This window comes from Hippoglossus hippoglossus, chromosome 11 (genome assembly GCF_009819705.1).
Source record: "Hippoglossus hippoglossus isolate fHipHip1 chromosome 11, fHipHip1.pri, whole genome shotgun sequence".
Classification (NCBI taxonomy): Eukaryota; Metazoa; Chordata; class Actinopteri; order Pleuronectiformes; family Pleuronectidae; genus Hippoglossus; species Hippoglossus hippoglossus.
Window position 1 is genome coordinate 3,723,974 of NC_047161.1, and position 22,534 is coordinate 3,746,507.

Below are 22,534 nucleotides of genomic sequence, written 5' to 3' on the forward strand. Positions count from 1 at the left end.
TAAGAAAATATTAACAAACACAACATTTCTGAAAACATGTTTATTAAAATCAGTCAAAAATACATAATATTCTGTGGATCTGCAGGGTTGGAGTCACTTTACTTTAACTCCAGAAGAAATTTACTCAGTTCCCTGCAGCCCTGCTGCGTCAGTATGTTTACAGAGCGTGATGCAAATCTGATGTGATAGTATAATAAGTAAAGCCTGATCGTTAAAGTTACAGTAGCTGTGAATTTCACCCACCACTTATTTACCAGTAACATTCTTTTAGAATAAATTTGCCCAAACTGTTGCTTTAATTTGTTAATGTGTTAAAATTGCTGCTAGTTTCTTCTTTTACTGTCGGGTGGAAAACTGGCAGAAGTTTCCAATTCTTAATGACACCAATAAAAATAAAAATGGCTGCTTACATCACCATTTAAATTCAAGAATATATGTTGTATGCATGCCTATGTACATTATAAAAAAGCAGTATAAAGTTTTATTGCATACAAGATCTTGGGAATTACTCACAGGAAATGGACTTAAAAACTACGACTTTTAACTAAAGGACTAAATAACTGAAAACTAACAGAGTCTACGTGTTTCCATCGCTGATCCCGGGGCTCACATGATTGGACAGGTCTCCACTCTGGATCCAGCCTGAAAGAAATAACCCCAAAACGTGTTAATTACATGAAAACACTCATCCAAGAGTCGCTGAATAATTTCTTTTCTCCGGCCTTGTTGCAGAACCCACCCTGCGAGGAGTGCTGCTGCTGAACACGTAGGAGTGGGGCAGTAAACCCTCGGAGATGCCTCCGCTGCGGAAGGAGCGGGAGGCCGAGGTCACGGAGCAGTTGCTGGATTTGTCCGAGGGAAGTCCGCAGGAGCCGCAGACCACGGTCCGGCTCCGCAGGTTGTACTCACCGTCCCCGCAAGTGCTGTGGGCCACCTGCTGAGGCAGAGAGACGGAAACACACATACTGGTCAGTAAAAAACTCAACAAGAAGAAACAAGCGAAGGGAAAAGGCTTCTTTGTCCAAATGTATAGATTAATTGGTTAATTGGTGTTCATATGTCATGCAGTGCATAGATACAGGATGTTATCAGTTATCGTTGTTATAAATCATTTCTCTCACCATGTCATCGTCCTCGTCTTCAAACTGTATGCGGGTGACTTTCCTCATTGCCATTTCCTGGAAGAAAACGTGTTTATTAACATGTTAAAGTAGAAATGAATGTAATGATATGCGCTTTATGTTTAAATAAAGTTACGCACCTCTCCGCTGGCACTGATCAGAGTCGTCTGGAACAAGTCCCCGGTGCCCCAGGACGTCTGAGTCTTCCACACCAGGTCAGAGGGAGGATTGTGGGCTCCGCCAGCACCAGAGGCCCAGATCTGACCGCCATGAAAAAGACACAGTGTTGGGTGTGATAACTGCCAGTGTGTTTACTGAGTCCAGTTCGGTGATGGAGATGAATGAAGGTGCCTCTTACCGTCACCCTCTGCCCAGCCTTCAGGGTGAATTTAGCCGGGAACTTGAAGCTGATGGCTGCGCCCGACCCCACCTGTCGCTTCACCTGCCAGCTCCCTAGATTCTGATCCTGCAGGAGAAAGTTGATGGTTGGATGAAAGGTAAATAACGTTTAATCATCCTACCAATATATTCCTCTTCTCACCTCATCTGCTTTGTTGCTGAGTCGGACATATTTCCCCTCCTGGTCCACCTCCTCCACAGTGACCCGCCCGCTGGCCGACGCCTGCTGGGTGATGCGAGTGCGGGCCACAGCTCCTCCTGCGAAGCTGGAGGCCTCGCTGTCGGTGTCGTTGGGCCGGCGCCTCTTGGTGGGAGAGCTCTGAGCGCTGCAGTGGACGGATCGAGAGTGAGCTGCCGAGGTAGAGGAACGACTTCCTGCCACTCTAGTGGGGGGAGGACTGGGGGACAGTCGCAGTCTGCAGGGACACACATGATAGAGGGATGAAGATAAAGACAAAGAGGTATAACTGAAACTTTCCTATTGCTGCAAAACTCTGGTTCTATTGCGTAAAGTCGTCATGACCCCACAGCAGAGACTCGACCCAGCCCAACGTACCTCTGCTCCTCCCCCTCCAGCAGCTTCCTGTAGGCACATATCTCCATATCCAGAGCCAGCTTGACATCCAGCAGCTCCTGATACTCATCCAGCTGCTGCTGCATCCGCTGCCTCATCTCGGCCATCTCTCTGTCCTTGTCTCCCAGCAGGCGACGGGTGGTGTCCCGCTCCCGAGACAGAGCGGCCTCCATGTCCCTCACCTTCGCCTCACAGGCCGACAGCTAGATCAGGAGCAGACGAGTGCATTTAGAATCAGAAAACTAATAATCAGCAGGAGAATGCGAGAGAAATGTAAAACTCAGTATTGAATTTGATGGAAAAAGTATAAAACAACTTTATCTTGCAAAGACATAAGTTTGATGATGTTTGGTGCAAAGATGAGAATCTGGAGTGTGGAGCGATGTCGAGACTGAGAGCTGTTTGTTTCTGAGAACCTGTTTCTGCAGCTGGCTGAGCTGAGACGACGAGGACTCCAGGCGGATCCGTGTCTGCTGCAGCTCCTCGTGTGCTTCTCCCACCAGGTGGCTGCTCCTGTCCGCCGACTGGCGAGCGTTTTCCAGCTGACGAGGACAAACAACAAGGCAGAAGATCCATAAAACTGAGAAAAGACTGTAACTTCACTCTGAGTGATGTGAAAATCATTTTTGCTCGATTACAACAACTTTGTGAAACTGCTGCTGTACTTCCGAGTGATGATGTCTTCATTGGATATTTATTTATTCTGTGCTGTTTGTCATTTTAAGATGTTAACATTAAATCAAAGGCCCACCTTAGAGTTGTAGGTCTTCCCAATATCGTCCTTGTACATTTTGATCTGCAGGTCGTGCTGGGAACGCAACTCCACCAGCGCCTCCGCCAGTTTGCTCTCAAACTCCTGCTGGTGGCCGTTGTCCAACTCGACCATACGAGACTCATGACGCCGCTTTGTCTCCCGCAGCTCCTGTTGGAGAGTTAACAAATGTATTCAGCACACATGAGGGTGGAGAAAGTGAAAGGCCTTGGTGGAGATGAGAGCTTCTCTCTGACCTCCGCCTGGAGGTTCTTCTGGAACTCAAGCTCCTCCTTGAGAGTCTGGATGCGATTCTCTCCGTCCACTCTCCTCAGCATCTCGTCCTGGAGCTTCTTCTTGGCGTCGCTCAAACTGGTGTCCAGCTAAACGAGCCAACAAGAAACGGAATATTAGTTCAAAGCAAACGCGCAGACATTCACATAAACAGGCCGTGCAATACAGCAGTATGCAGTAAATACACTGTGGTTAGTGCATATTTCCCACTCGCCTGCACCACTTGGTCTGTTTATTCCTAAAAGTGGGCATGGGAGCAGGAAAACTGTCCTTTAATCAAAATATCTGAGCTCACGTGGCCCTGACAGAGTCTCCATGCTGAACTCAGCCCTTTGAAAAATACATAGCTAGTGGCACAAGTAAAAAGAAACGGTTGTATTAGTCTCCCTGAAAACACAAAGGAGGAATATGAGGGGCAAACTGAACGCTGGGTGTCCTGTAGGCCGCCTGTGCAGAATTGAGCCCAGATGTGTTTCCACTGGGATCTTTGAATGGAGCGTGGGATTGAGTGTACCTTGGCAACCTGGGCCCTCTGGTCCCTGTTTTCCACCTCGATGTTACGCTTCTCCCCCAGAGCCGTGGTCAGAGACGCGTCCTTCGAGTTCAGCAGAGCCTCCAGGTCTTTGACTCTCTGCAGCGCTCCGGCCAACTCGGACTCCTTTTTGGTGTTCCTGCGACAGAGAGGCCAACAGGGTCACGTGTCTTTAATGCTAATAGACGACATTCGCTTTGCAACTTAAGAACCAAGTGGAAACTGTGTTACTACAGTTTCCTTTAGAGTCTCTAATGAATCAAATATGAGCTATTTTTGAATCTTTGGGAAAGACCTCGGCGCGTATGACTCATAGACCACAATGCTCTGCGGTCAGGCCGGTGTATCTGGTCGCCACAAGCCACAGCCTTTGGCGTTGAGCTGAGAAAATGCCATGGCAACGGCGTGACTCCTGCCAAACACACGAGGGCCATCATCTCAATATTTATGGAAAGTAATGGAGGCAGGAGCTGCTGCCACGTATTGTGTGTATAATGATTGCTTTGCTGAAGGAGGAGAAACCCGGGGAAAGAGTTAGTCATCAGACTCTGGATGTGGCGGCATAAGAAGGAGACGGAGTGGAAGTCCAACGTCAAAGAGTGAGCAATGAGGAGGGTATGTGAACGCCAGGGAGTGGCCGCAGCCGCAGCAGCAGCAACGTCTCAGCAGAAGTTAAACAAGCATCGTTTACGAGGAGCTAATGAGTCATTGTTGTTAATCACATGTTGTAGACATTAACTCTGCAATCACACACTTTCACTCGGGCACAGACGGAGGAATGAATGAAGCAAACTGAGGAAGATTTGGCTGAAGACGGAGGTTTCAGGAGCTTCGGGGGGGGAAAGATGTTTCATGATCATCAGATAATAAAAATATCTGTATCACGGGTTTATATCCATTTTTGATTTTGACCAAAAGCCTTTCTTGGAAAAGGGGCAACTAGTTGAACAATCCTTGCTGTTTAGTTTAGTGAAGAAAAAATAATCTTGCTTTACCTATAGTTACTTTAGCTAAACAACAGGTATTGTGGTCACAAGGGTAAAAAGTGAGAGAAGAACTGACTGTGATTCAGTTACACATCTTTATCCGTCTAATGCTAAAATTAGCGACAATAAACCACTGCACATACCAGAGTAATGAGCCTGTGTCATTAAAAGCCCTTAAAGGGGCCACGTGTTAATTCTTTGCGATCGCCATGTCTTGTCACTGGAGCCACCATGTTCAGCAGGATATAAAACTTACATATGTATATAAATAGCACTGCTTATTTTATATACCACTTTAATTATTTGCTTATGAACTTAGCTTTTCATTTCTAAGAGGTATATTTTGTCATTTAAAGGTTATATACGCCCTGGCAACACACAGGGGTGGTTTTAAGGATTTCAAGGCCCTAAAATGATGGGGCACCCATAACCCCCCCTAATTAGTATTAATTATAACTATATTGAAAGTATTCCTACTTTTTCTCTCTGCAAGCACATGCACAAAACAAACTGTGGTAGATGCGGCCAGATGTAGATTTGGACCGCAGCAGTTTCCCACCTGGCTTTCAGCTCCTTGTAGTCGTCTTTCAGCTTTCCCAGCTCCAGCTGCAGACGGGCTCGCTCTTTGGCCACGGAGTCCAGGGTCTGACGGGCATCGGCCAGCTCGGTTTCGTAGGCGGCCTTCAGGCCCGTCAGCTCCCGGCTGACCTCCGTCTCGGACTCGGTGATGCGCAGACGCAGGCCGGCATTCTCGTTCTCCAGGTAGCGGACCTTGTCGATGTATACGGCCAGACGGTCGTTGAGGTTGGACAGGTCCTGCTTCTCCTGCAGCCGGGTGATGCGGTTGGGGGATATTGGTGAGCTGGCACCTCGCGGAGTGGTTTTGGGTGTCGCCATTGCACCGATCTGTTACTGTTGTAGAGAAAATCATGATTATCCACCTGCTGACTCTAAATCACTTTCTTTTCCAATCACAGTAAATACAGGAATTTGATAATTCCAGTATAATTATGCAAATAGGGGACTTTTACAGAAAGCGGTCAAAGTTGACCATACATAAACTTAAACAAACAATGATTAAAAAACCTGTCATGCATCTGAGAACCTCAACACAAGGTGAAGTTTAATTTTAAGTTGTGACTTCAACACCAGAGTCGAAGAGTCATCATTCATCGAAAGACAGGGGAGGGGTCATCGACTCCACCCAAAGAATCTACGTTAAGTCTTTGCACAAAAGACGGCAGGTTTTCTTTTTGGCAGGTTTTACCTTTTGAGAGCTGCTGAGAGGATGAGAGAAGTTTGCTCCGAGGATTTTTGTTGGATCTTCTCTTAGTTCTCTTTGTCTTCCGGTGATGTGAGTGTCTGTCTTCGTTCTCCAACAGAGTTCGGTCTGTTACTGCGCTGTCTGCAAACTGCGAGTGCCCATGTAGGAAAGAATGAGATGGGAGGAGAGAGGTTGGCCTCAAGTTTGGCACTGTGGTTGTTCCTCTCTCTCTCTCTCTCTCTCTCTCTCTGGCTGTGCAGGCTGGATGAATGAGTCACCGTCCACTCAAAGACACACACAACACCGACGGATCATTTCAAGCAGATCTGCTGTTTGGGAGCTGAGTTCCTGTCATTTACAGTATTTGACTCAAACCCGCACTGCTCGTGTTTCTCTGTGAAGTTAAAGAGAAAAAGTTGCACAAGAGGTTTCAGACTTTTTGTTTTCCCGACCCTGAAACACAGAACTAGAGTCTTAAGACACTTATTTTTTTATGTAACATCGCCTCCAGAGATTTGGATTTCTTCAAATATTCTAAAAATATTCAATATCTTAAACCCGATCTGTACAGACTCCTTCTGGGGAGATCTTCATGTTTCAAAAGATCTGAAACAGCCTCTGTCCCCTGGAAACGATGCACATGATATCGAGCCTGTTACAATGTGATAGTAATATAATCTGTATATTGTGATGATCCGGCCGACTTCAGACACTGGGTTTCTTTTGCAAACGGACAGATTTTATTAGCTAATTTCTCAATTTGCATTTTTCTACATGATTAAAATGTTGGTACGTTGGACTCTAACTCATTAGATTTGATTTGTGAGCCTTTAAAATTAGGTTTGTGATCCCTCACCGTCAGTCATGGCCTCAGTGTGAGTATGAGAGTGATTATTATCCTCCATGTATTGTTTCCTGTTTAAATATTTATTTCATGATGCTTTGCCTTTATTGGAGTAGAGAGACAGGGAGGCAGACAGGGAGACAGGGTAGAGGGATGAAGAACGGCCGTGCAACATGGTCAAGGCCTTTAGCTCAATGGTCAACAGGGCCCCACAGTCGATTATTGATTTATTTGAGGGTGTTTGTTTGCAGGATCAAGCAAAACCAGTTTCCACCGAACTTAAAGGAGGGATGAGGCCTGGAGCAGGAAAAGAGAATAAAAACGGGGCAAATGCAGATGTGCAGATCCAGGTTTTATGACAAATAAAAATTTTACAAATTTACATTTTACCAGGGAGCTATATAGGGTTAGGCTTACGTTAGACTTCAGAGCAGGTCTGAGAGCAGCTCTGGTGGAGGATGGAACATGGGCCAAGAAAGAACTCATTAAAGTTTGGCATTGATATAATTATTGGATCTTGAATTGAGTGTTGGTCCTTGGCTGAGTGTCATTCCAGTATAATGACCCCCTTGTTTTTACTTGTTGTGCTTGTGTGGACTTTCTCTCTCTTGATTCTACATCATAGTGGGAGATTTTCTGGTGGCTTTAAAACGTGTAAACGAGCCTCCTGTTGTTTTATGGTGCACACAGCTCTTCCTGTTCCCTTGCAAACTGTGAAATGAGGTGATTCATTCACGATTCTCCAGCTTTGTGACGGCAGCTGCAGCGGATTCGTCTCAGTCAACAAAAGAAAATGAAATAACTCGATGAGTGAGTTTAATGATGAATGTGTGAATCCTGTGCTGACAGATGCATCAAGCAGCTCCCCCCCCCGCGCTGCCCTGGATCTCACTGAACCCCCCCCCCCCCCCAGCTGTTCTGCTGTTTCTCCACCTCAACCTTCACCCCTCTGTGTTTCTCTATAATATCATTAAATGTAAAAAAGCCTCTTCTCGCTGTCGGAACACGACATAAAACCGTGAATTACGAGGAGCGTGTGTTCGCTGCGCGTCTGCTCATGGCCGCGCTCGGCGTCGCCCCTGTCATGTGGTTCGAGGGAAAACCCGGATTGGATCCCCGCGGTCACCTGGGCCGAAAACAGGAAAAACAAAGTGCCACCGGGCCGCTGATTGACAGCCCGTTGTGTGTGTGTGTTGTTGCTCTGGAATACGTGTGTGTGTTGTCATCCAAACGCGTGTGTGCAGGTTGTGTGTCCAAAAAACTTGGATGAAAACCCCGCGCGTGTGGCGACGCGTTTCACGCAGAATCACGCACAATCTCCCCCCGTTTTTTCCTCTATCCTGCAAAACGTAGCCTGCAAAACGAGTCACGTGCAATAAAAAGCAGCTGACACCGTGTGAAATATATATTTTTTTGGCAAAAGTTAAATAAAAAAGCAAATGTGGTGAATTAAAACACGAATTCCGTCGCGTAATAAAACGCAGAACCGAGTCCACTCCGCGTCTTGTCGGAGCCGCAGCTTTGCGCGGATAAACAGCAGCTGTGCGGAGCAACGGAGGAAAAAAAGCAAACCAAGGGCGAACCCGACTTCCAGCGGATTGTTAATACGGATATAATCCTCCATCTGCACACCCGGGAGTCCACCGCGGAGGGTCGAGGAGTCTACACCGGGAGCCGGAGCACCACAGCCGGGCTGGTTTGTCCGCCCCCCCGTCTCGTTCCTCCGCACAGACCGGATCCGTGCTGCTCTGCCGCGGCCTCCATTTTAGCTTCTTGCCCGCTCGCCGCCTCACGTGTCCTGGACTGTCTTTCTCACATGACCCGTGTGTTTGTCCCCGTGATCAGCGCTTCCATCTCCGGGAATCCGTGTCGTTGAACACCCGGCGTCTTCCCCTCCCCCCCTCCCACCCACACCCCGCACCACCGGGGCCAGCAGAGAAGCTCCATGGATCTGCTGGAGCAGAGTCTGGACAGCTCGGCGAGGTGAGGACGACGGTGCTTGGCCGCTTCCTGCACCCCCCCTGTGTCAGGGCTCCCAGCTCGGCCCTGGGACACCCTGCAAACATCCACCCCCCCACCCCCCCTGTCCCGCAACACCTGATCCCAGCCGAGTTTAGTGCAGCGTCTCCCGGATGAGTCGGGGTTCGAGCATCCAGGGAGATGATTTGTGCAGAAACCTGAGGCTCCTGCAGCCGCAGACATTAAACTCCAATGCACAGCAGCACTTTGTGCGTGCGATCAGATTTACATGCACAGTTTCTGCACTTTTATATCTGGTGCAGCTCTTTTTTTTAGGTTTAAAATGCATCAATGAAACCAGCAGGGGTGTGTTTTACTTGTGTTGTTATTATTATTATAATATATATATAAAAGTTAGTGTTTAATTGTGCAGCAAATCCAAAACGCACACATTTGAGTTTTATTAGTGAGATAATTCTTACTTTCCAGTTGGAAGTTGCAGTAAATGTGATTTCTGTCACCCCTGCACGTCAGTTATACTTTACTTTATATCCCAGCCATCATCTTCTCTTATCACCACCAGGGGGCGCCCGTCTGTCACATCTTGTTATAGCTTACACTACAGACAATCCACACTGATGATGATTGAAAGGAAATCTCACTCTTCTCTTTTTGTTTTTCAGTCACGACAAACAGGAATCGGAGGAGGTGGTGCAGTTACAGGAAGGTGAGAATCTAATTAAATTTAATCTAACACAGACAAACGTTACTCAACAGTCACTTTAGATTCAATCAAGCTGCACGACATTACACACACATTGATATCAGCCCCTTGAATGATTTGTTTCATCAAGAGGAGTTCGCTCCTTTAAACTCGATCAGACCCGACATCAACATCTGTCCAGCGCTGAGTTCAGATCTGAATTCACCCGAATGCGCCCTGAGATCAGATCACACCTTCAAATGTGGTCTGAGGCGCATGTGACCACGTTCCTTCAGCTGTGTGAACATGTCCTGAGCCAGTTTCACTATGAATCAAGTGTCTTTTTAAAGCTTCTGTGTCCATTTGTTGATTTGTTTGTTGCCACGGCCACGATGTCGCCTCTGTAAACACTGGGTCAAAACATCCTCTTTTGGTCTTGTTGTGTTCATTTGCACATTCAGGACAAATTTGGCCAGGTGTGAACAGACAAACCACTTGTGACGGGATCTCTCAGGACGGATGTTTGGGTCGTTGTTACTGTTTTTCTTCATTGTTCTTCTTTGGATTTAAAGTTTGAATGGGCGTGTTGACCTGTGTGTTGCAGGAGACGTGGTGGGGGCGGAGGAGCACGCTTCTGTGACCATCACCGGTGTCCCGCAGGGCGCGTTCGTCGACCACAATGTGCAGTATCAGTTTCGCACAGAGAACAGCGGCGGACAGGTGAGCGTGGAAAACCCAAGAGCAGTTTTTAAATCTCCATTATTCAAAGCAAAGGCTATTTGATCTGAATCACAGAGACAACCTCCATCTCCAGGACGTCAGTGGACACACAAGTGTAAATAATCAGTTTCCTCACTCGTGCTCAGAAGCTTTTTCTCTGCTCCGTCGTCAGGTGACCTATCGGGTGGTCCAGGTGACGGATGATCAGTTAGAAGCCGCCGCTGACGGGTCCGGAGCCGTGAGCGTCGTCTCCGCCGCGGCGTTTGCCGGAGCCCCTCAGGCTGTGGCACAGGTGAGATGACATGCGTGGAATGTCAGAGTGAAGCAGGATGGGATGTGATGCCATTTTACATGTTTAAATCATTACACTTGCATTTGTTTTAGAATATAATCAGTTTTTATTCTGAGCTTCGTTGCCTCTACCTCTTCCAGGCTGTGATCCAGAACCCTTTCAGTAACGGGGGCAGTCCCGGCGGGGAGACGGTGGGTGGAGAGACGCGCTTCGCTTACTTCCCCGCCGCCACCGTCAGCGATGGAACAGCCGTGTCGGTGCAGGCCACCGCCGACCCATCGATCACGCAGGCAGGAGGTGAGAGAACCATCATCATCATCGCGTGGCGAAGAAGCGACATAAACAAATATATATATATGTGCACGATAAAATGATTTCTGTGAGATTTTCTTGTTCTAATTTTTCTCTTTTTAAATCCAGGTCAGTTCTACGTGATGATGAGCCCCCCTGAGGTGCTGCAGGCGGCCCCTCGCACCATCGCACCGCGCACACACACCTACACTGCGTGAGTACAACCCCCCCACTCCCCCGCAGATTCAACATCACCATAACTCTCACCCACGTGTTTGGTTTACTTCACATCCTCTCACCCCTGTTACTTCACAGTGGATTGGATGTTGTTCTTGTTCTTCTTCTTCTTTCCCCTGTTTGCATCCATCTGACATTATGTGTAAAAAGAAACATACAATCAATATCCGTCATTTAAAACATCCAACATCTGAAATCCACACTCTGTCCTACTTACCTGCCATCCCCAGAGACCTTGATGAGAGCGACATGTTGCAGCACGGCAGCTCGAACTGGTGAGACCAACTTTCACACACACCCCCATCACGTGTTGTAGAGATAGGATCCCTAATCAATCACTAGTATCCTCGTATGGTTGAATTTTACATGTTGATTGGTTTGGTTTACTCGCAGGTTAAGATTCCTTTTTTAAAACAAATCCCATAAACCTGTGTTTTTAGTAAAGACCCAAACTAATACTGTGTTTCCGGGCTTCTCCTCGTCACACATCCCCACGAAAAGATGATAACAAAATCTAGTTCAGTAGCTGGATTCTAGTTCAGGTGATAGATGATATTGGAAATCTTCCCGTCACATCATCAGAGTGGTTTTGTTGTGTGTTTACAGGAAGGTTGAGGGTCCACGGGCGCCCAGAGACGAGAGGAGAAGAGCTCAGCACAATGAAGGTGGGTGCGAATTCTGTCACGACTAAATTCTATCCCATCAAATCGTGGCTTAAGATAAATAATTAAGTCAAGCGGCAAAAGAATTCCTGGATCTGCCGCCTTACAATTAAAATATTTCCCTCCTGACCCGTTTCACTTACTTCTACAAACACGACTCTCTTCATTTCCTTCTTTGCAGTGGAGAGAAGAAGAAGAGACAAGATTAACAACTGGATTGTTACGCTGTCGAAAATCATCCCCGACTGCAGCGTGGACAGCAGGAGTGGAGCGGTGAGTCCTGCACGCTGAGCAGCTGCACCTCAGGTTGGACGAGAGAAGGTTTCTGACTGTTTCTCTGTTGTGTGTTCGTCAGAGTAAAGGAAGCATCCTGTACAAAGCGTGCGACTACATCCGGGAGCTGCGTCAGAGCAACCAGCAGCTGCAGGAGAGCTGCAAGGAGGTGGAGCGGGTGAAGATGGACAACGAGCTACTTAGACAACAGGTTCTTATTCTGACTAATACCAGAACATAATGTTGAGAAGCAGGTTTCCTGGGATTTATAATAAACATAATGCAAAGGGCCAGTTTCTTTAATTATCACATGTGGTATTCATAAATAAACACTGTTAATTCATCATTTAAAAAGTGTCCAAGGATAAAAACGAGTTAGAAATTAAACGTTTCTGTTCTTTCCACCAGATCGAGGAGCTAAAGAACGACAACGCACTTCTTCGGGCACAGCTGCAGCAGCACGGCATAGAAATGAACGGAGATGCGACCCCACAGTGATCGTGGGCCGGACACTTTGCGCTCGGCGTTGCGTCCTCCTCCACCCGCCTGAACAATTCCAGGGGAGGAGACACCATGAAAAAAAAAAAGACAATTTCCATCAGACGTTGGACCCGATTTAACAAAAAAATAAAACCACGCACAGGACTCGAGACGCCCTCTGAAGGACTGCAAACTGAACACGCCTCTTCCACCTGCGGCAGCTTAGCGGCTGCACGCTCTGAAATCTGTCGACTGTGTAGCTCCAACCGAACCTTTCGTCCTCCGCTTCGAGGGACGCCACCTCTGCACAGCACCACCACCACCACACATGCACCAGACTGTCTTTTTACTTTAAATTATAAAAACTGCCACAGAAAATTTTACTTTAGCTGATTTTCACCCTTTTATTTATTTTTTAATCGTACCACAAACTCCTTTTTGTTTTTCCTTTTTAGTTGTTGTTTGCTTCTAAATGGGAAATAGCTCCCGTTTACTTCTAATTTATCGGTCTGTAAGGAAAATGTACACAGAAAGGAAAAGTGTTGGTTTTCTGCATTTACTCTTTCCCCAATAATTAACCTGCAAATCAGATGTTTATCGTGTTCATCACTATCACTGAGGATATTTTTACTGTCACTGGAACATGTGTGTGTATGTATTTGACCTGTGTGCAGTTCCCTGCCTCTTGACACTGACACTCCCAGCAGCAGGCAGAGCTCACAAACTTCATAAACGTAGCCCGATGTCGGTAAATTCAAAAACTATAAGACTCTCCTGACAGGCGAAGTGTACGACGCTCCGCTGTCACAGGCCTGGTGGTTTTTATTCCTACTCCAACGCCTTGATAGGAGCCTGTTGGAGAAACTAGGTGTTAACATAGCTCAGGTAATTGGGATAGTGCACTGGCAAGTGGTTCCCGGACTCAATGAAGTCTTCACATATGGAGAGTTTAGGTCTCTTGTGTCCCCCCCCCTCCCCCCGCTAGCTGCAATGTACAGAGAAATGAGAAAATGATGCTTTTCAACGTGTGAATCATTTTTAAATGGGCATTAAAATAAGGTTTGTTTGTCTATCTGCTTAGAGGTCATTGGTGTAGAGCGCTGAAATAAGGGTTCGGTCGTGTGAGGTGTTCCGGCCTCAGTTTGCTGCGTTTCCGTGGAAAACATGTTTTTAGTTTTTCTACAATATTTACAAAACTGACAGGAGACCGTGGAACCGCCTCGGTCTGGATTGTGCAAAGGAAGTTTGGATGTGATTCTTGTTACTAACCAGCTTTTGTCCACACTGAGTCTCCACAGCATGGAAATATAACCACTGGCATGACTAACTCTGATATCACAATAAAACACAAGCGTGAGCGTTGTTACAGACGGTGTCCGGTGTGTTCAGGTTCCATCGGAGGCCGAATCATTTATTTTTACATCATGATTTACATATGTTTACATACCATTGAATTTAAACTGAGGGCGTTTTACTGCCCCCTGGTGGTGGATGACGCCACAGAAACACCCGCATCAACAAACGTTGCCATGGCATTTTAATAATAAAAGTGGGACCTTGTGTCTCGTTGCCTGGAGACGACAGGGGAACTTGTTGCTATAGGAGATAAACCAGCACGCGCCGGCTGTGGGAACATTAGAGAAACTCTGGTGAGTCAAATTTAAACTTTTAACATCAGATTTGAACAAGTTTAACAAACTGCAGCGACGAGTGAGAGAAGTTCGAGGTTCTGGACAAGAGGAAAAGATCGAATCCGCCATTTAGTGACACTCAGTGTTTCCGGTTGGGAGCTGGTGACAGCATTTATGTTTTAAACTGTAAATTCACTGTTTTATTTCGATTCTAATGTTGATGTTGATGTAAAGAGATAAATGTTAATCTACCTGTCAGGAGAGGATCCATTTCCCTGTGGGAGTGGCCTAATGCTACTTGCAAACATAAAGTTAAATATATAAACTGATACATAAACTGTGCCTGTGACATTTACCTCTGAGTTACTACAAAATGTATAATAACAATAAGGAATTAAAGACGTTTTGGTTTTGCAACAAACCTATTTAATATGGATTTGGACACTCAGTTGTTTATGATGTTTGAAAGTGTGTTAATCCTTAAAAATATAAGTTTTAATATTCGAGATGTTTATTGTCAAACATGCAGAACAAATGAGTGGGAAATCTGTAGTTAAAAAAATAGTAGTTTAGTAGTAATGAGCATGAAGAAATAGAGATTGACAGCAGCAGTAATGCGATAAATAAAGTAATAATACAATACAAATTGAATCAGTATTTACCAAGAAATATACAATAAAAATAATATGAATAAATGAGAATACTACAGAAGAGTGAATAAAGCCTTTACAATACTTCACATTCCTCAGGTTTATTGTTGTTCAATTGTCTTGTGACCTTGGAGAGTTTCTCAGGTTATGTAACGTATATAGACTTTAATTCAAAGATTTAATAGTAGATGTCAACATTTCAAATCTTGCACATTTAAGTGCACTTGACAAATCCAGTGATTGAGACGTGTGCATGTTGCTGCAGTCGCAGGATGTCTTCACTCCCTGCGAAGCCCGGCCTTCGCCTCAGTGTGTCCGAGTGGCACAGCAGCAACCAGCAGCTGTCGGCCACAGCCGGACACGAGAGAAGTGTTTCCAATGGGATCCGACAAGAGGGGAGGTCACTACGCAACGAGACCTGCTGCACGGTGGGTGTTCAAACAGCATAAAGGATACACTCCACAACATGTACACACCAAATACTCATCTTATGTCCTCTGCAGACCACCTGGGATGAGAGTGACACCTCCCGCAGGTTGAGTGACCGGGTTTGGGACGTGGCTCGATGGAAGGAAGCCTTGGAGACCTGTGCACGGAAAGTGGATGAAGAGATGGAGGCTCTGACCCTGGTGAGTGTTCGGAAAACCCTCAGACCCAAGTTTGTTCTTATGAGAATCAATATTCTTACGAACTTCACTGTCCAACTGGACTCACAGCCTCTTGTTGTGTTGGTACCAGTGTAAAGAGCAGACTGAGCAGGCCTTGGCTGCGACTGCCGTTCCCTTGGAGGTCAGTACCGAGTGTGTGACGCTGAGGGAGGGACGCCGAGGCTCCGAGCTGGTCATTGACCCCGTGGACGAGCAGCTGAAGAAGGAAGTGCAGCTGATCGGTCGAGTGCAGCAGGTTCTGCAGCAGCACATCGACAAGGCCTTCGAACAACTGTGGTCAGCGATGCAATGGTGTCCTGCAAATATTTCACAAAGACCACATTCAGTTTTTCCCTCTGACCACCTCTGTTCTCGATCGCAGCGTTTTGCAGGAGGCTCGACATCAGCTGACGGCTGACCTCCAGAACAAGATGGACGCCCTGGACATTGACATGTCCTGTCTGACACTGACCATAAAGTCCCCTGAGATCTCCCTGAAGACAAACCCCACTCGCATTCCATCAGGGTAAAAAGTGGTTTCTTCAGTGGCCCTGGTTTAAATATGGCTCATTATCTAAAATGTAGAAATGTGACTGTCGTTGTTGTAGCTCCTCCACCCCTCAGGAGTGGGCCCAGTTCAGCCAGTATAACATCCTTCAGGCTCAGGAGGCCATGCAGGTGTCCCAGCACATGAGGGAGGACACAAGTCTCACCAGAGCTCAGGTAGGTGCGAGTAAACTACAGCTGATCACATAATAATAATAACAAAAACTTTATTTCTCTTCTTCTATTTCTCAGCTGCAGAACGAGTTAGCGGTTCAGTGGCGGGCCACGGAGTTCGTTCTCCGCAAACGCAATCACGATGAGGAGCAGGCCCGCGACCAGCTGCAGTGGCAAATTGGAAATGTAAGACAGCTTAGAAGGGGAATCTAATCAGGTATTTATCTTTTATTGTTTAATGCAGATTGTGTTTGTCCGCAGACTGAAGATGAAATGATAGAAATGGAAGATGACATCAAGGGACTGGACTTGGATCTGCAGGCAAAGACGAGCAATCTGAAACTGGCTCACACCAGACTGGAGAACAGGACCAACAGAGCTGGGATGGACCTGTGCAGAGACGAGGTTCCTTAATAAATACAGAAAATCAGCCTGATGAGTGTCTGAAGAAGATTCCTCTGACAGGATGTTTGTTTGCAGGTCCAACACGGTCTTGTTAATGAAGTCCATCAGCTGAAGGCCACGATCACATCTCTGAATCAAAAGCTGTCAGAGGCGCAGTGAGTCTCTGTTTGGTTTTTCATGGACCTGACAGTTATTTCACATTTTTTATTCATCTGCTCTTCAGCAAAACAGGCTTTTTTAAATTGAGATTACACATTGAAGATGGCCAAAGATCATTTTAAGCATCAAAAGACGAAAAATGACAAAGCAACATTCAGTTTTTAGGGATTAGACACGTAAAACATAAATCAAACAGAAGAGAAAATCCACTTTGTACTGTACGCATGTTTCAAACCCAGATACTTATACTGAAGTCAACATAGAAGAAATAATTAAAACCCTCACGTACAAATCCAACAACAATCAGAAAGTAAAGAGTCTAAATCTTCCCTCCCTCTTTCAGAAAGTCTCTGCAGAAGATGAAGCTGCATCACGCCCGCATGCTGGAGGATCTCTCCAGGAAACAGGAAGCTCTGTCTCTGGAACAACGAAGCATGAACACCCGCTCACACCTGACGTCGGCCTCCTGCTCCGGTAAATCCCCGGTGCTGCTGGTCCCACTCACCAACTCCAGCGGGAGGAGCAACCTGCAGCTGCTGGCTCAGTGAGAAGAGGGCGTCCATGTTTCTGAAGGGAAGGGAATCAACTTAGAAAACACTTAATTTGTAGCTTTGACTTCACGTTTTAACACTTAGCAAACAACAGAGAGCGCTGCCACACTTAAAGCAACACTGTGTAACTTTTACTAAACAACAGGATTTTAACTAAGTCTTTTTAAACGTAGAATATATAACAAAACAACAACAAAAGACCTTGTTTGATGACGTTGCGAAGCAGCAGAGAATCATGGCAGTGAACATCGACCCGACGTGACTCAGGCACCGAACATGTTCACGGATAAGGGAATGTTGTAAAGTTGGCAATAAATAATCGTGATCCATTACCAGTGAACCAAAACAAACAGTGGCCGGAAAAAACTGGCGACTGAACAACTGTGTGTTTTTCCTTCATCATGCATCGTTCCCCCTGGAAGTTTGTAGCAGAGACATTGAATAAAACTGGGGATTTCTCCTAATAAATGAAATTTATGATGAATAATCATCAACCCAATAAGTTCTTACTAAATCTTATTATTTTAATACGACCTGTCCTCGTCTTTCAGAAACGTTCCCCTGTTTTAACCTGGTTTTGTTTGTGTGTAATTTACTTCTAGTTGTGATCAATTATGTGTTTTATGTGTGTTTGCTTAACTTTAACAAGAAATTACAGATATTCAGGCCTCGATGAAACATTAACGTATATCAGAGATATTTCTGGCATCTGAAAAGTACTTTAACTGAAGCTCCTCACGTTCTCGTCTGGTCGTCTCTACTTTAATCGACCATTAGCTTGAATGGCTTTGTTTTGCTTCATCGTGCTGTTTGATGAACTGAATGAAGACGGCGATAATGATGTGAAGTCTCACTCAGGCAGTGAACACGGTTTAGATAAAAAATCTGGTAAACAGGCACCAAGCCGGGTCTGTGAGTCAATAAAGGCTCGTAACTCTCACCTGCCTCAGTAGTGATGTCTTCAAATGGATGTGTTTGTGTCAGTCGCTGCTTTTTACGAGGATTTAAAGTGGTAGAGGTCTGTTGTTTTTTTTTTATGTTTGCATAGAAAGTCTGTTTTTAAAAGTTTATGATTGTCAACACACCTTCAGGAAATCCTAGTATACGAGTCCATTCTCCATTTGTTGTTCTTACCAGCTTGACTCCAACTGATAATTGAAACAATCTGTAGACTGTATAAAAAGAAGGACGATGTTACATCTCAACTTAGTGAGTTTTTAGTTTGGTCCATGTCCCATCCAATAACATGGCAGTGTTAATGACCTGTACGGCAGCCAGCCACTAGGAGGCGTTTGAGAGACTTTGGCTTCACTTTTGGGAGCTTTCACGTCGTCCATCTTTATATACAGACAATAAGAAACTCATTATATTGAGTAACTCTCATAATTTCATCTCATAATTTAGATTTAGATTTCTACAGGTTTTGTTTTGGCCTCTTCGCTGGAACTAATAAAAACCACCTTCCTGAGAAAAGCCTGTGCTGATGTCACCTTCACTTCAGGTGATAAATCAGGTCAACATGTCGTCATTAGTTTACACTCAGATATCAGAGGATCGATACACCAATCAGAGAGCGAGCAGCCGCTTGTATTGACGAGCCGTAGAGCTTTTCTGGGAAAGGTGTTTCTCGGTAGCCGTCATTCCGCTCCAGTGAAACGTCTCTGCAACAACACGTGGTGATTTTCTGCCCCATTTTCTTTCACTACACCTTTTTTTTTACGTGACACACCCCCCTCTTCTTTCACACAAACAGATTCATTCTCCGCCATAAATGTCTGCGCCGCAAACAGGTTGCGAAGCGCGAACCGTCCTCTAATCGCCATCGACCATCAACTTCAGCACGTTTACGACTTTACAGCTCGGCCCTTCAGTTCGTTTAAACAGCCCCGGGCGGCCGTGTGCTTCCTGACATGCTGAATTATTCTGAATCATTTCACTTCAGGGTCCAGATGCTACCTGTCTGCCGCGCTCCGCTGAGAGGGCACTTAAGGTGGCCTGGTGCCTGTTAAAATGCCTCCTCCGTCTGCATGAGTGGCCGCATCTTCTTATCTGCATCTCTGTCACCGTGTCGTGTGCACCCCGCCCTCGCCGAGCCCACACGCATCAGCACCAGCGTGGCCACCGCCTCTGTTTTTACCCGTTGCTGTCACCTTTCTCTGAATCTTCATTGTCAGAGTTGAATCTGAGAATGACGGAGGAAAAACTTGAACTTTGCCGCCGTTAATGGAGAATCGGACTTTTGGAAGATGGGGTTCATGAGTTTGTTTTTCTTTGTTGAGACTTTGTGGGAGTGCAACTTTTTCTCCGGACTTCCTGTGCCTGTCGGTTTCCGTGTCCCAAGCTGACGAGATGCAGGTGGCCGTCATGGACTGCATCGCTCTCTCCGTCCACACCTTCACCTTCCTGCTGGGCCTCCCCTCCAACCTGCTGGTCCTCTTCGTGTATGTACGCAAAGCCCGCAAGCGCGGCGCCACCCCCAACGTAGTCTACGCCCTCAATCTGTGCGTGGCCAACCTGGTGTTCGTGGCCTGGCTGCCCGTCAAGGCCATGGAGATTCTGCTTCAGGGCTGGAGGCTGCCACCGCCCGTCTGCCCCGTCTACAGCTTCTTCCTCTTCTCCTCGATGTACGGCAGCTGCCTTTTCATCACCGCTGTGACAGTGGGCCGCTACCTCAGCATCGCATTCCCGATTGTCTACAAGAGATACCGCCATGCTCGAATCTCTTGCGTCATCAGCGTTGCCCTGTGGGCGTTGGTGCTGCTACACCTCGGCGGCGGCCTGGTGGCCGAAGGGGGCGCTCACTTTGTCTCCGTCAAGGATGACACCTTATCTTGCTACGACACTTTCAACGCCTCTCAGCTGGCCGTTCTGCTGCCTCTGCGTCTGGAGATGGCCATTGTGCTGTTTCTCCTGCCCCTGGTCGTGACGTCGTTCTGCACACTGCGCTGCGTTACACTTGTGTGGCGCTCCAATCTGCCCCTCATGGGGAAGAGGAGAGTCCTGACTGTCGCGCTCTCCACCCTCACTGTGTTCGTGGTGTGCTACGCGCCCTACAACGCCTCGCACATCGTGGGGTTTGCGTTGAAGTCAAGTGTGGAGTGGAGGGCGTACGCTATACTGACGAGCTCCTGCAACGTTTTCCTGGAACCTGCCGTCATGCTGATGCTGTCGCCGGCAGTGTCCAGGGGCATCATGGGAAGAATCTGTGGTCGGCAAAGTCACTTCAGCCGAATTGAAGGGATTCGGCCTCAGTGCATTAACACCAATGGTGCTGCAAAGGTCAAGGCAGCTCCGACGCTCTCTGAGAGGAGCCAGGCCGGGGCAGAGGTGACTAAAGTCAGTCAGGAGTGAGGTCACAGTGGAACTCCATCCACACACATGGACCCACAAACAATCCAGAGAACATGAATGCAGTTTGCAAGTCTCTACAAATGTGGCGTCGTCATGTTCCAGAGTTACGTCCGTGGTTCTGCTGATGATAAAAAGTGACCCTTTGTCCTGGGAGTGTTTTGTCCTATGGGAATGGTCGTGTTGCCGACTTGGATGTGATATTATCATCGTTTTACCTGCATGTAACTGAAACTCTCTCAGACTCAAGCAGTTCTGAACTATGACTATTCACCTGGTGACAAATGGCTCCATCTGGTGTCAGATACTGTAACAAGGGATCTGTCACGTTCTCAGTAACAGACGATGACATTGGACGAACAGACGTGCACGTTGACGTTTCTCACTGATGTAAATAAGATGATAACTATGGCTTCAGGTTGGATTCAGTGGCTCTGGTTCACTGGAGATACGGAGGTTTGAAATGTCTGTATTTGCATTGATTGATGATTGATAATTGATTGAATAAGCATCATTAATGAGGTTTGTTTGATTAATATAAAGTAGGATTTATTCTGTGTGGCCGGTTCACTGTTCTCTTGCTAAAATAAACACAAAAGATATCAAGAGGTTTATGCTCATGAATCTTTACAGAAGTCAAAGAAGAAAATCGTGAATAGTTAACAAACCAAGGTCCAGCTGTTTGTTTGTGAAACCACATTTATATGAACTAGATTCAGATTGTTATTTGGATCTGCACTAAATTGCACACACTGGTATTAGTCCTAGAAAGACGCCTGATTTCCATGATCCATGAATTCTTCTCTGAGAAATCAAGGGAAATCATGAAAAATCTAACAATGTTATGACTTTGAGAAGGTTCTTCTCTCACCTTTAAGTTTTCGTCACCGTTTACAGTTTTGACTCAAGAGGATCAGTCACATATAATCTCTCAATTTTATGCAAATCGATGTGAGGCTACAAATCTATGAACCTTTGACTTTTCATTTCCACAGATGTAAAGAACTTTATCAGATATTTTCTGTTGTTTTGTCAGCTACAAAAAACAGTTTGAACAAAAACCTCCCTGCAGCCTTATTGGAGCATCATGATTTAACACCAACGACGAAGCAGTTATATGAACTCTTGTCTGTCTATAAACATCTGTATGAACCTCTGTAAAACATCCAGCTTCATCACTGCTTCAGCAGAAGGATAAAGGTCAAAGGTCGGATGAGTCTGGCGGGGAAATTCTGCACAACTGATTTTCACAAACCCTGAAAATACCCGACAGGAAGTAAAGCTGTTGTTTAAAACAATCCACTATTACACAAATGATCCAATTACTGTGAATTGAAATGTGTATTTTGATGCAGATCCACGAGCAGGAAAACAAAGTAAATATACCTGAGTTCAGTAAATATATGATCTGTCAGTTTCTCCTAAAATAATAGAATTAAATCTGAGGAAAGTGCAGCTGTGGAGAACGAGTGTTTCTCAGTTGAAATTATAAATATATGTATAAATAATATACAGGTATTGAGTTTCTTTTACATATAAATGTTGAGTTTTCATCATTTAGTTTGTTTACCAACCATCATCTGTAATAAAAGAGCAAACTCTCATCTCAATGAAAAGTCTTTGTTATTTATTCAAGATTTTATTTTGTAAGAAAAGTCAGTCTGGAGTGGAGGTAAAGAAAGGGGGGGGGGGGGGGGGGGGGGGGGGGGTTCAGGGGTAAGGGCAAAACGAAGGAGCTGATCGTGGACTACAGGAAGAGACAAGGAGTAGAACACGCCCCCCTCTCCATCAACGGGACTACGGTGGAGCGAGTCAGCAGCTTCAGGCTCTGCAATTTCTACAGGTGCACCGTAGAGAGTATCCTGACTGGCTGCATCACCGCCTGGTACGGCAGCTGCACTGCCCTGAACCGTAAGGCTTTGCAGAGGGTGGTGAAGTCTGCCCAGCACATCACCAGGACGGAGCTGCCATCCATGGAGGACCTCTACACCCAGCGGTGTAAATATTTTTGCTGTAATATTCTGAGCATTGCGATAAGAGA

At 46.1% G+C, this 22,534-nt stretch overlaps 4 protein-coding genes across 7 annotated transcripts; 3 read left to right on the forward strand and 1 right to left on the reverse strand.

Moving 5' to 3' along the window:
- Positions 1-31: 31 nt before the first annotated feature.
- LOC117770236 (lamin-A-like) lies at positions 32-6,118 on the reverse strand. 3 transcript variants are annotated; one of them, XM_034599410.1, is made up of 13 exons: positions 5,925-6,118; positions 5,217-5,569; positions 3,654-3,810; positions 3,103-3,228; positions 2,846-3,016; positions 2,511-2,636; positions 2,077-2,297; positions 1,663-1,936; positions 1,480-1,587; positions 1,262-1,381; positions 1,122-1,178; positions 740-937; positions 607-642 (listed from the first exon to the last, which is right to left on the reverse strand). In XM_034599410.1, the coding sequence occupies exons 2-13, from the start codon at positions 5,552-5,554 to the stop codon at positions 607-609; spliced, it is 1,932 nt and encodes a 643-aa protein (XP_034455301.1). In that variant the 5' UTR covers positions 5,555-5,569; positions 5,925-6,118. The 3 variants fall into 3 exon arrangements, with proteins under 3 accessions (XP_034455302.1, XP_034455300.1, XP_034455301.1); XM_034599411.1 differs by lacking the exon at positions 5,925-6,118 and having other exon boundaries at positions 32-642; positions 740-934; positions 5,217-5,554; XM_034599409.1 differs by lacking the exon at positions 5,925-6,118 and having other exon boundaries at positions 32-642; positions 5,217-5,554.
- Positions 6,119-8,245: 2,127 nt separating this feature from the next.
- usf2 (upstream transcription factor 2, c-fos interacting) lies at positions 8,246-13,753 on the forward strand. 2 transcript variants are annotated; one of them, XM_034599433.1, is made up of 11 exons: positions 8,246-8,748; positions 9,408-9,451; positions 10,032-10,147; positions 10,320-10,439; positions 10,580-10,736; positions 10,860-10,944; positions 11,198-11,242; positions 11,574-11,632; positions 11,811-11,902; positions 11,985-12,113; positions 12,311-13,753. In XM_034599433.1, exons 1-11 carry the CDS (start codon positions 8,711-8,713, stop codon positions 12,398-12,400), a joined length of 975 nt encoding a protein of 324 aa, XP_034455324.1. In that variant the 5' UTR covers positions 8,246-8,710; the 3' UTR covers positions 12,401-13,753. The 2 variants fall into 2 exon arrangements, with proteins under 2 accessions (XP_034455324.1, XP_034455325.1); XM_034599434.1 differs by lacking the exon at positions 11,198-11,242 and having other exon boundaries at positions 8,456-8,748; positions 12,311-13,472.
- Positions 13,754-13,934: 181 nt separating this feature from the next.
- tekt2 (tektin 2 (testicular)) lies at positions 13,935-17,872 on the forward strand. The gene is made up of 11 exons (XM_034599420.1): positions 13,935-14,028; positions 14,928-15,091; positions 15,167-15,292; positions 15,402-15,607; positions 15,693-15,836; positions 15,919-16,033; positions 16,109-16,216; positions 16,292-16,435; positions 16,511-16,590; positions 16,938-17,209; positions 17,274-17,872. Exons 2-10 carry the CDS (start codon positions 14,936-14,938, stop codon positions 17,140-17,142), a joined length of 1,284 nt encoding a protein of 427 aa, XP_034455311.1. The 5' UTR covers positions 13,935-14,028; positions 14,928-14,935; the 3' UTR covers positions 17,143-17,209; positions 17,274-17,872.
- A 1,598-nt stretch (positions 17,873-19,470) lies between these two features.
- LOC117770247 (free fatty acid receptor 3) lies at positions 19,471-20,886 on the forward strand. The gene has a single exon (XM_034599432.1). The coding sequence runs from the start codon at positions 19,495-19,497 to the stop codon at positions 20,494-20,496; it is 1,002 nt and encodes a 333-aa protein (XP_034455323.1). The 5' UTR covers positions 19,471-19,494; the 3' UTR covers positions 20,497-20,886.
- Positions 20,887-22,534: the final 1,648 nt, after the last annotated feature.

Bases quoted from the DNA above. Each gene is read 5' to 3' on its own strand.
- LOC117770236 (XM_034599409.1), bottom strand. From the start codon at position 5,554: ATGGCGACACCCAAAACCACTCCGCGAGGTGCCAGCTCACCAATATCC. The intron at 1,588-1,662 runs GTGAGAAGAGGA...TTTCTCCTGCAG, and splicing joins TCAGCAACAAAGCAGATGAG to GATCAGAATCTAGGGAGCTG. The intron at 938-1,121 runs GTGAGAGAAATG...TCTCTGCCTCAG, and splicing joins AAGACGAGGACGATGACATG to CAGGTGGCCCACAGCACTTG.
- usf2 (XM_034599433.1), top strand. From the start codon at position 8,711: ATGGATCTGCTGGAGCAGAGTCTGGACAGCTCGGCGAG. The intron at 9,452-10,031 runs GTGAGAATCTAA...TGTGTGTTGCAG, and splicing joins GGTGGTGCAGTTACAGGAAG to GAGACGTGGTGGGGGCGGAG. The intron at 10,148-10,319 runs GTGAGCGTGGAA...CTCCGTCGTCAG, and splicing joins CAGAGAACAGCGGCGGACAG to GTGACCTATCGGGTGGTCCA.
- tekt2 (XM_034599420.1), top strand. From the start codon at position 14,936: ATGTCTTCACTCCCTGCGAAGCCCGGCCTTCGCCTCAGTGTGTCCGAG. The intron at 15,293-15,401 runs GTGAGTGTTCGG...TGTTGGTACCAG, and splicing joins AGATGGAGGCTCTGACCCTG to TGTAAAGAGCAGACTGAGCA. The intron at 16,436-16,510 runs GTTCCTTAATAA...GTTTGTTTGCAG, and splicing joins TGGACCTGTGCAGAGACGAG to GTCCAACACGGTCTTGTTAA.
- LOC117770247 (XM_034599432.1), top strand. From the start codon at position 19,495: ATGCAGGTGGCCGTCATGGACTGCATCGCTCTCTCCGTCCACACCTTC.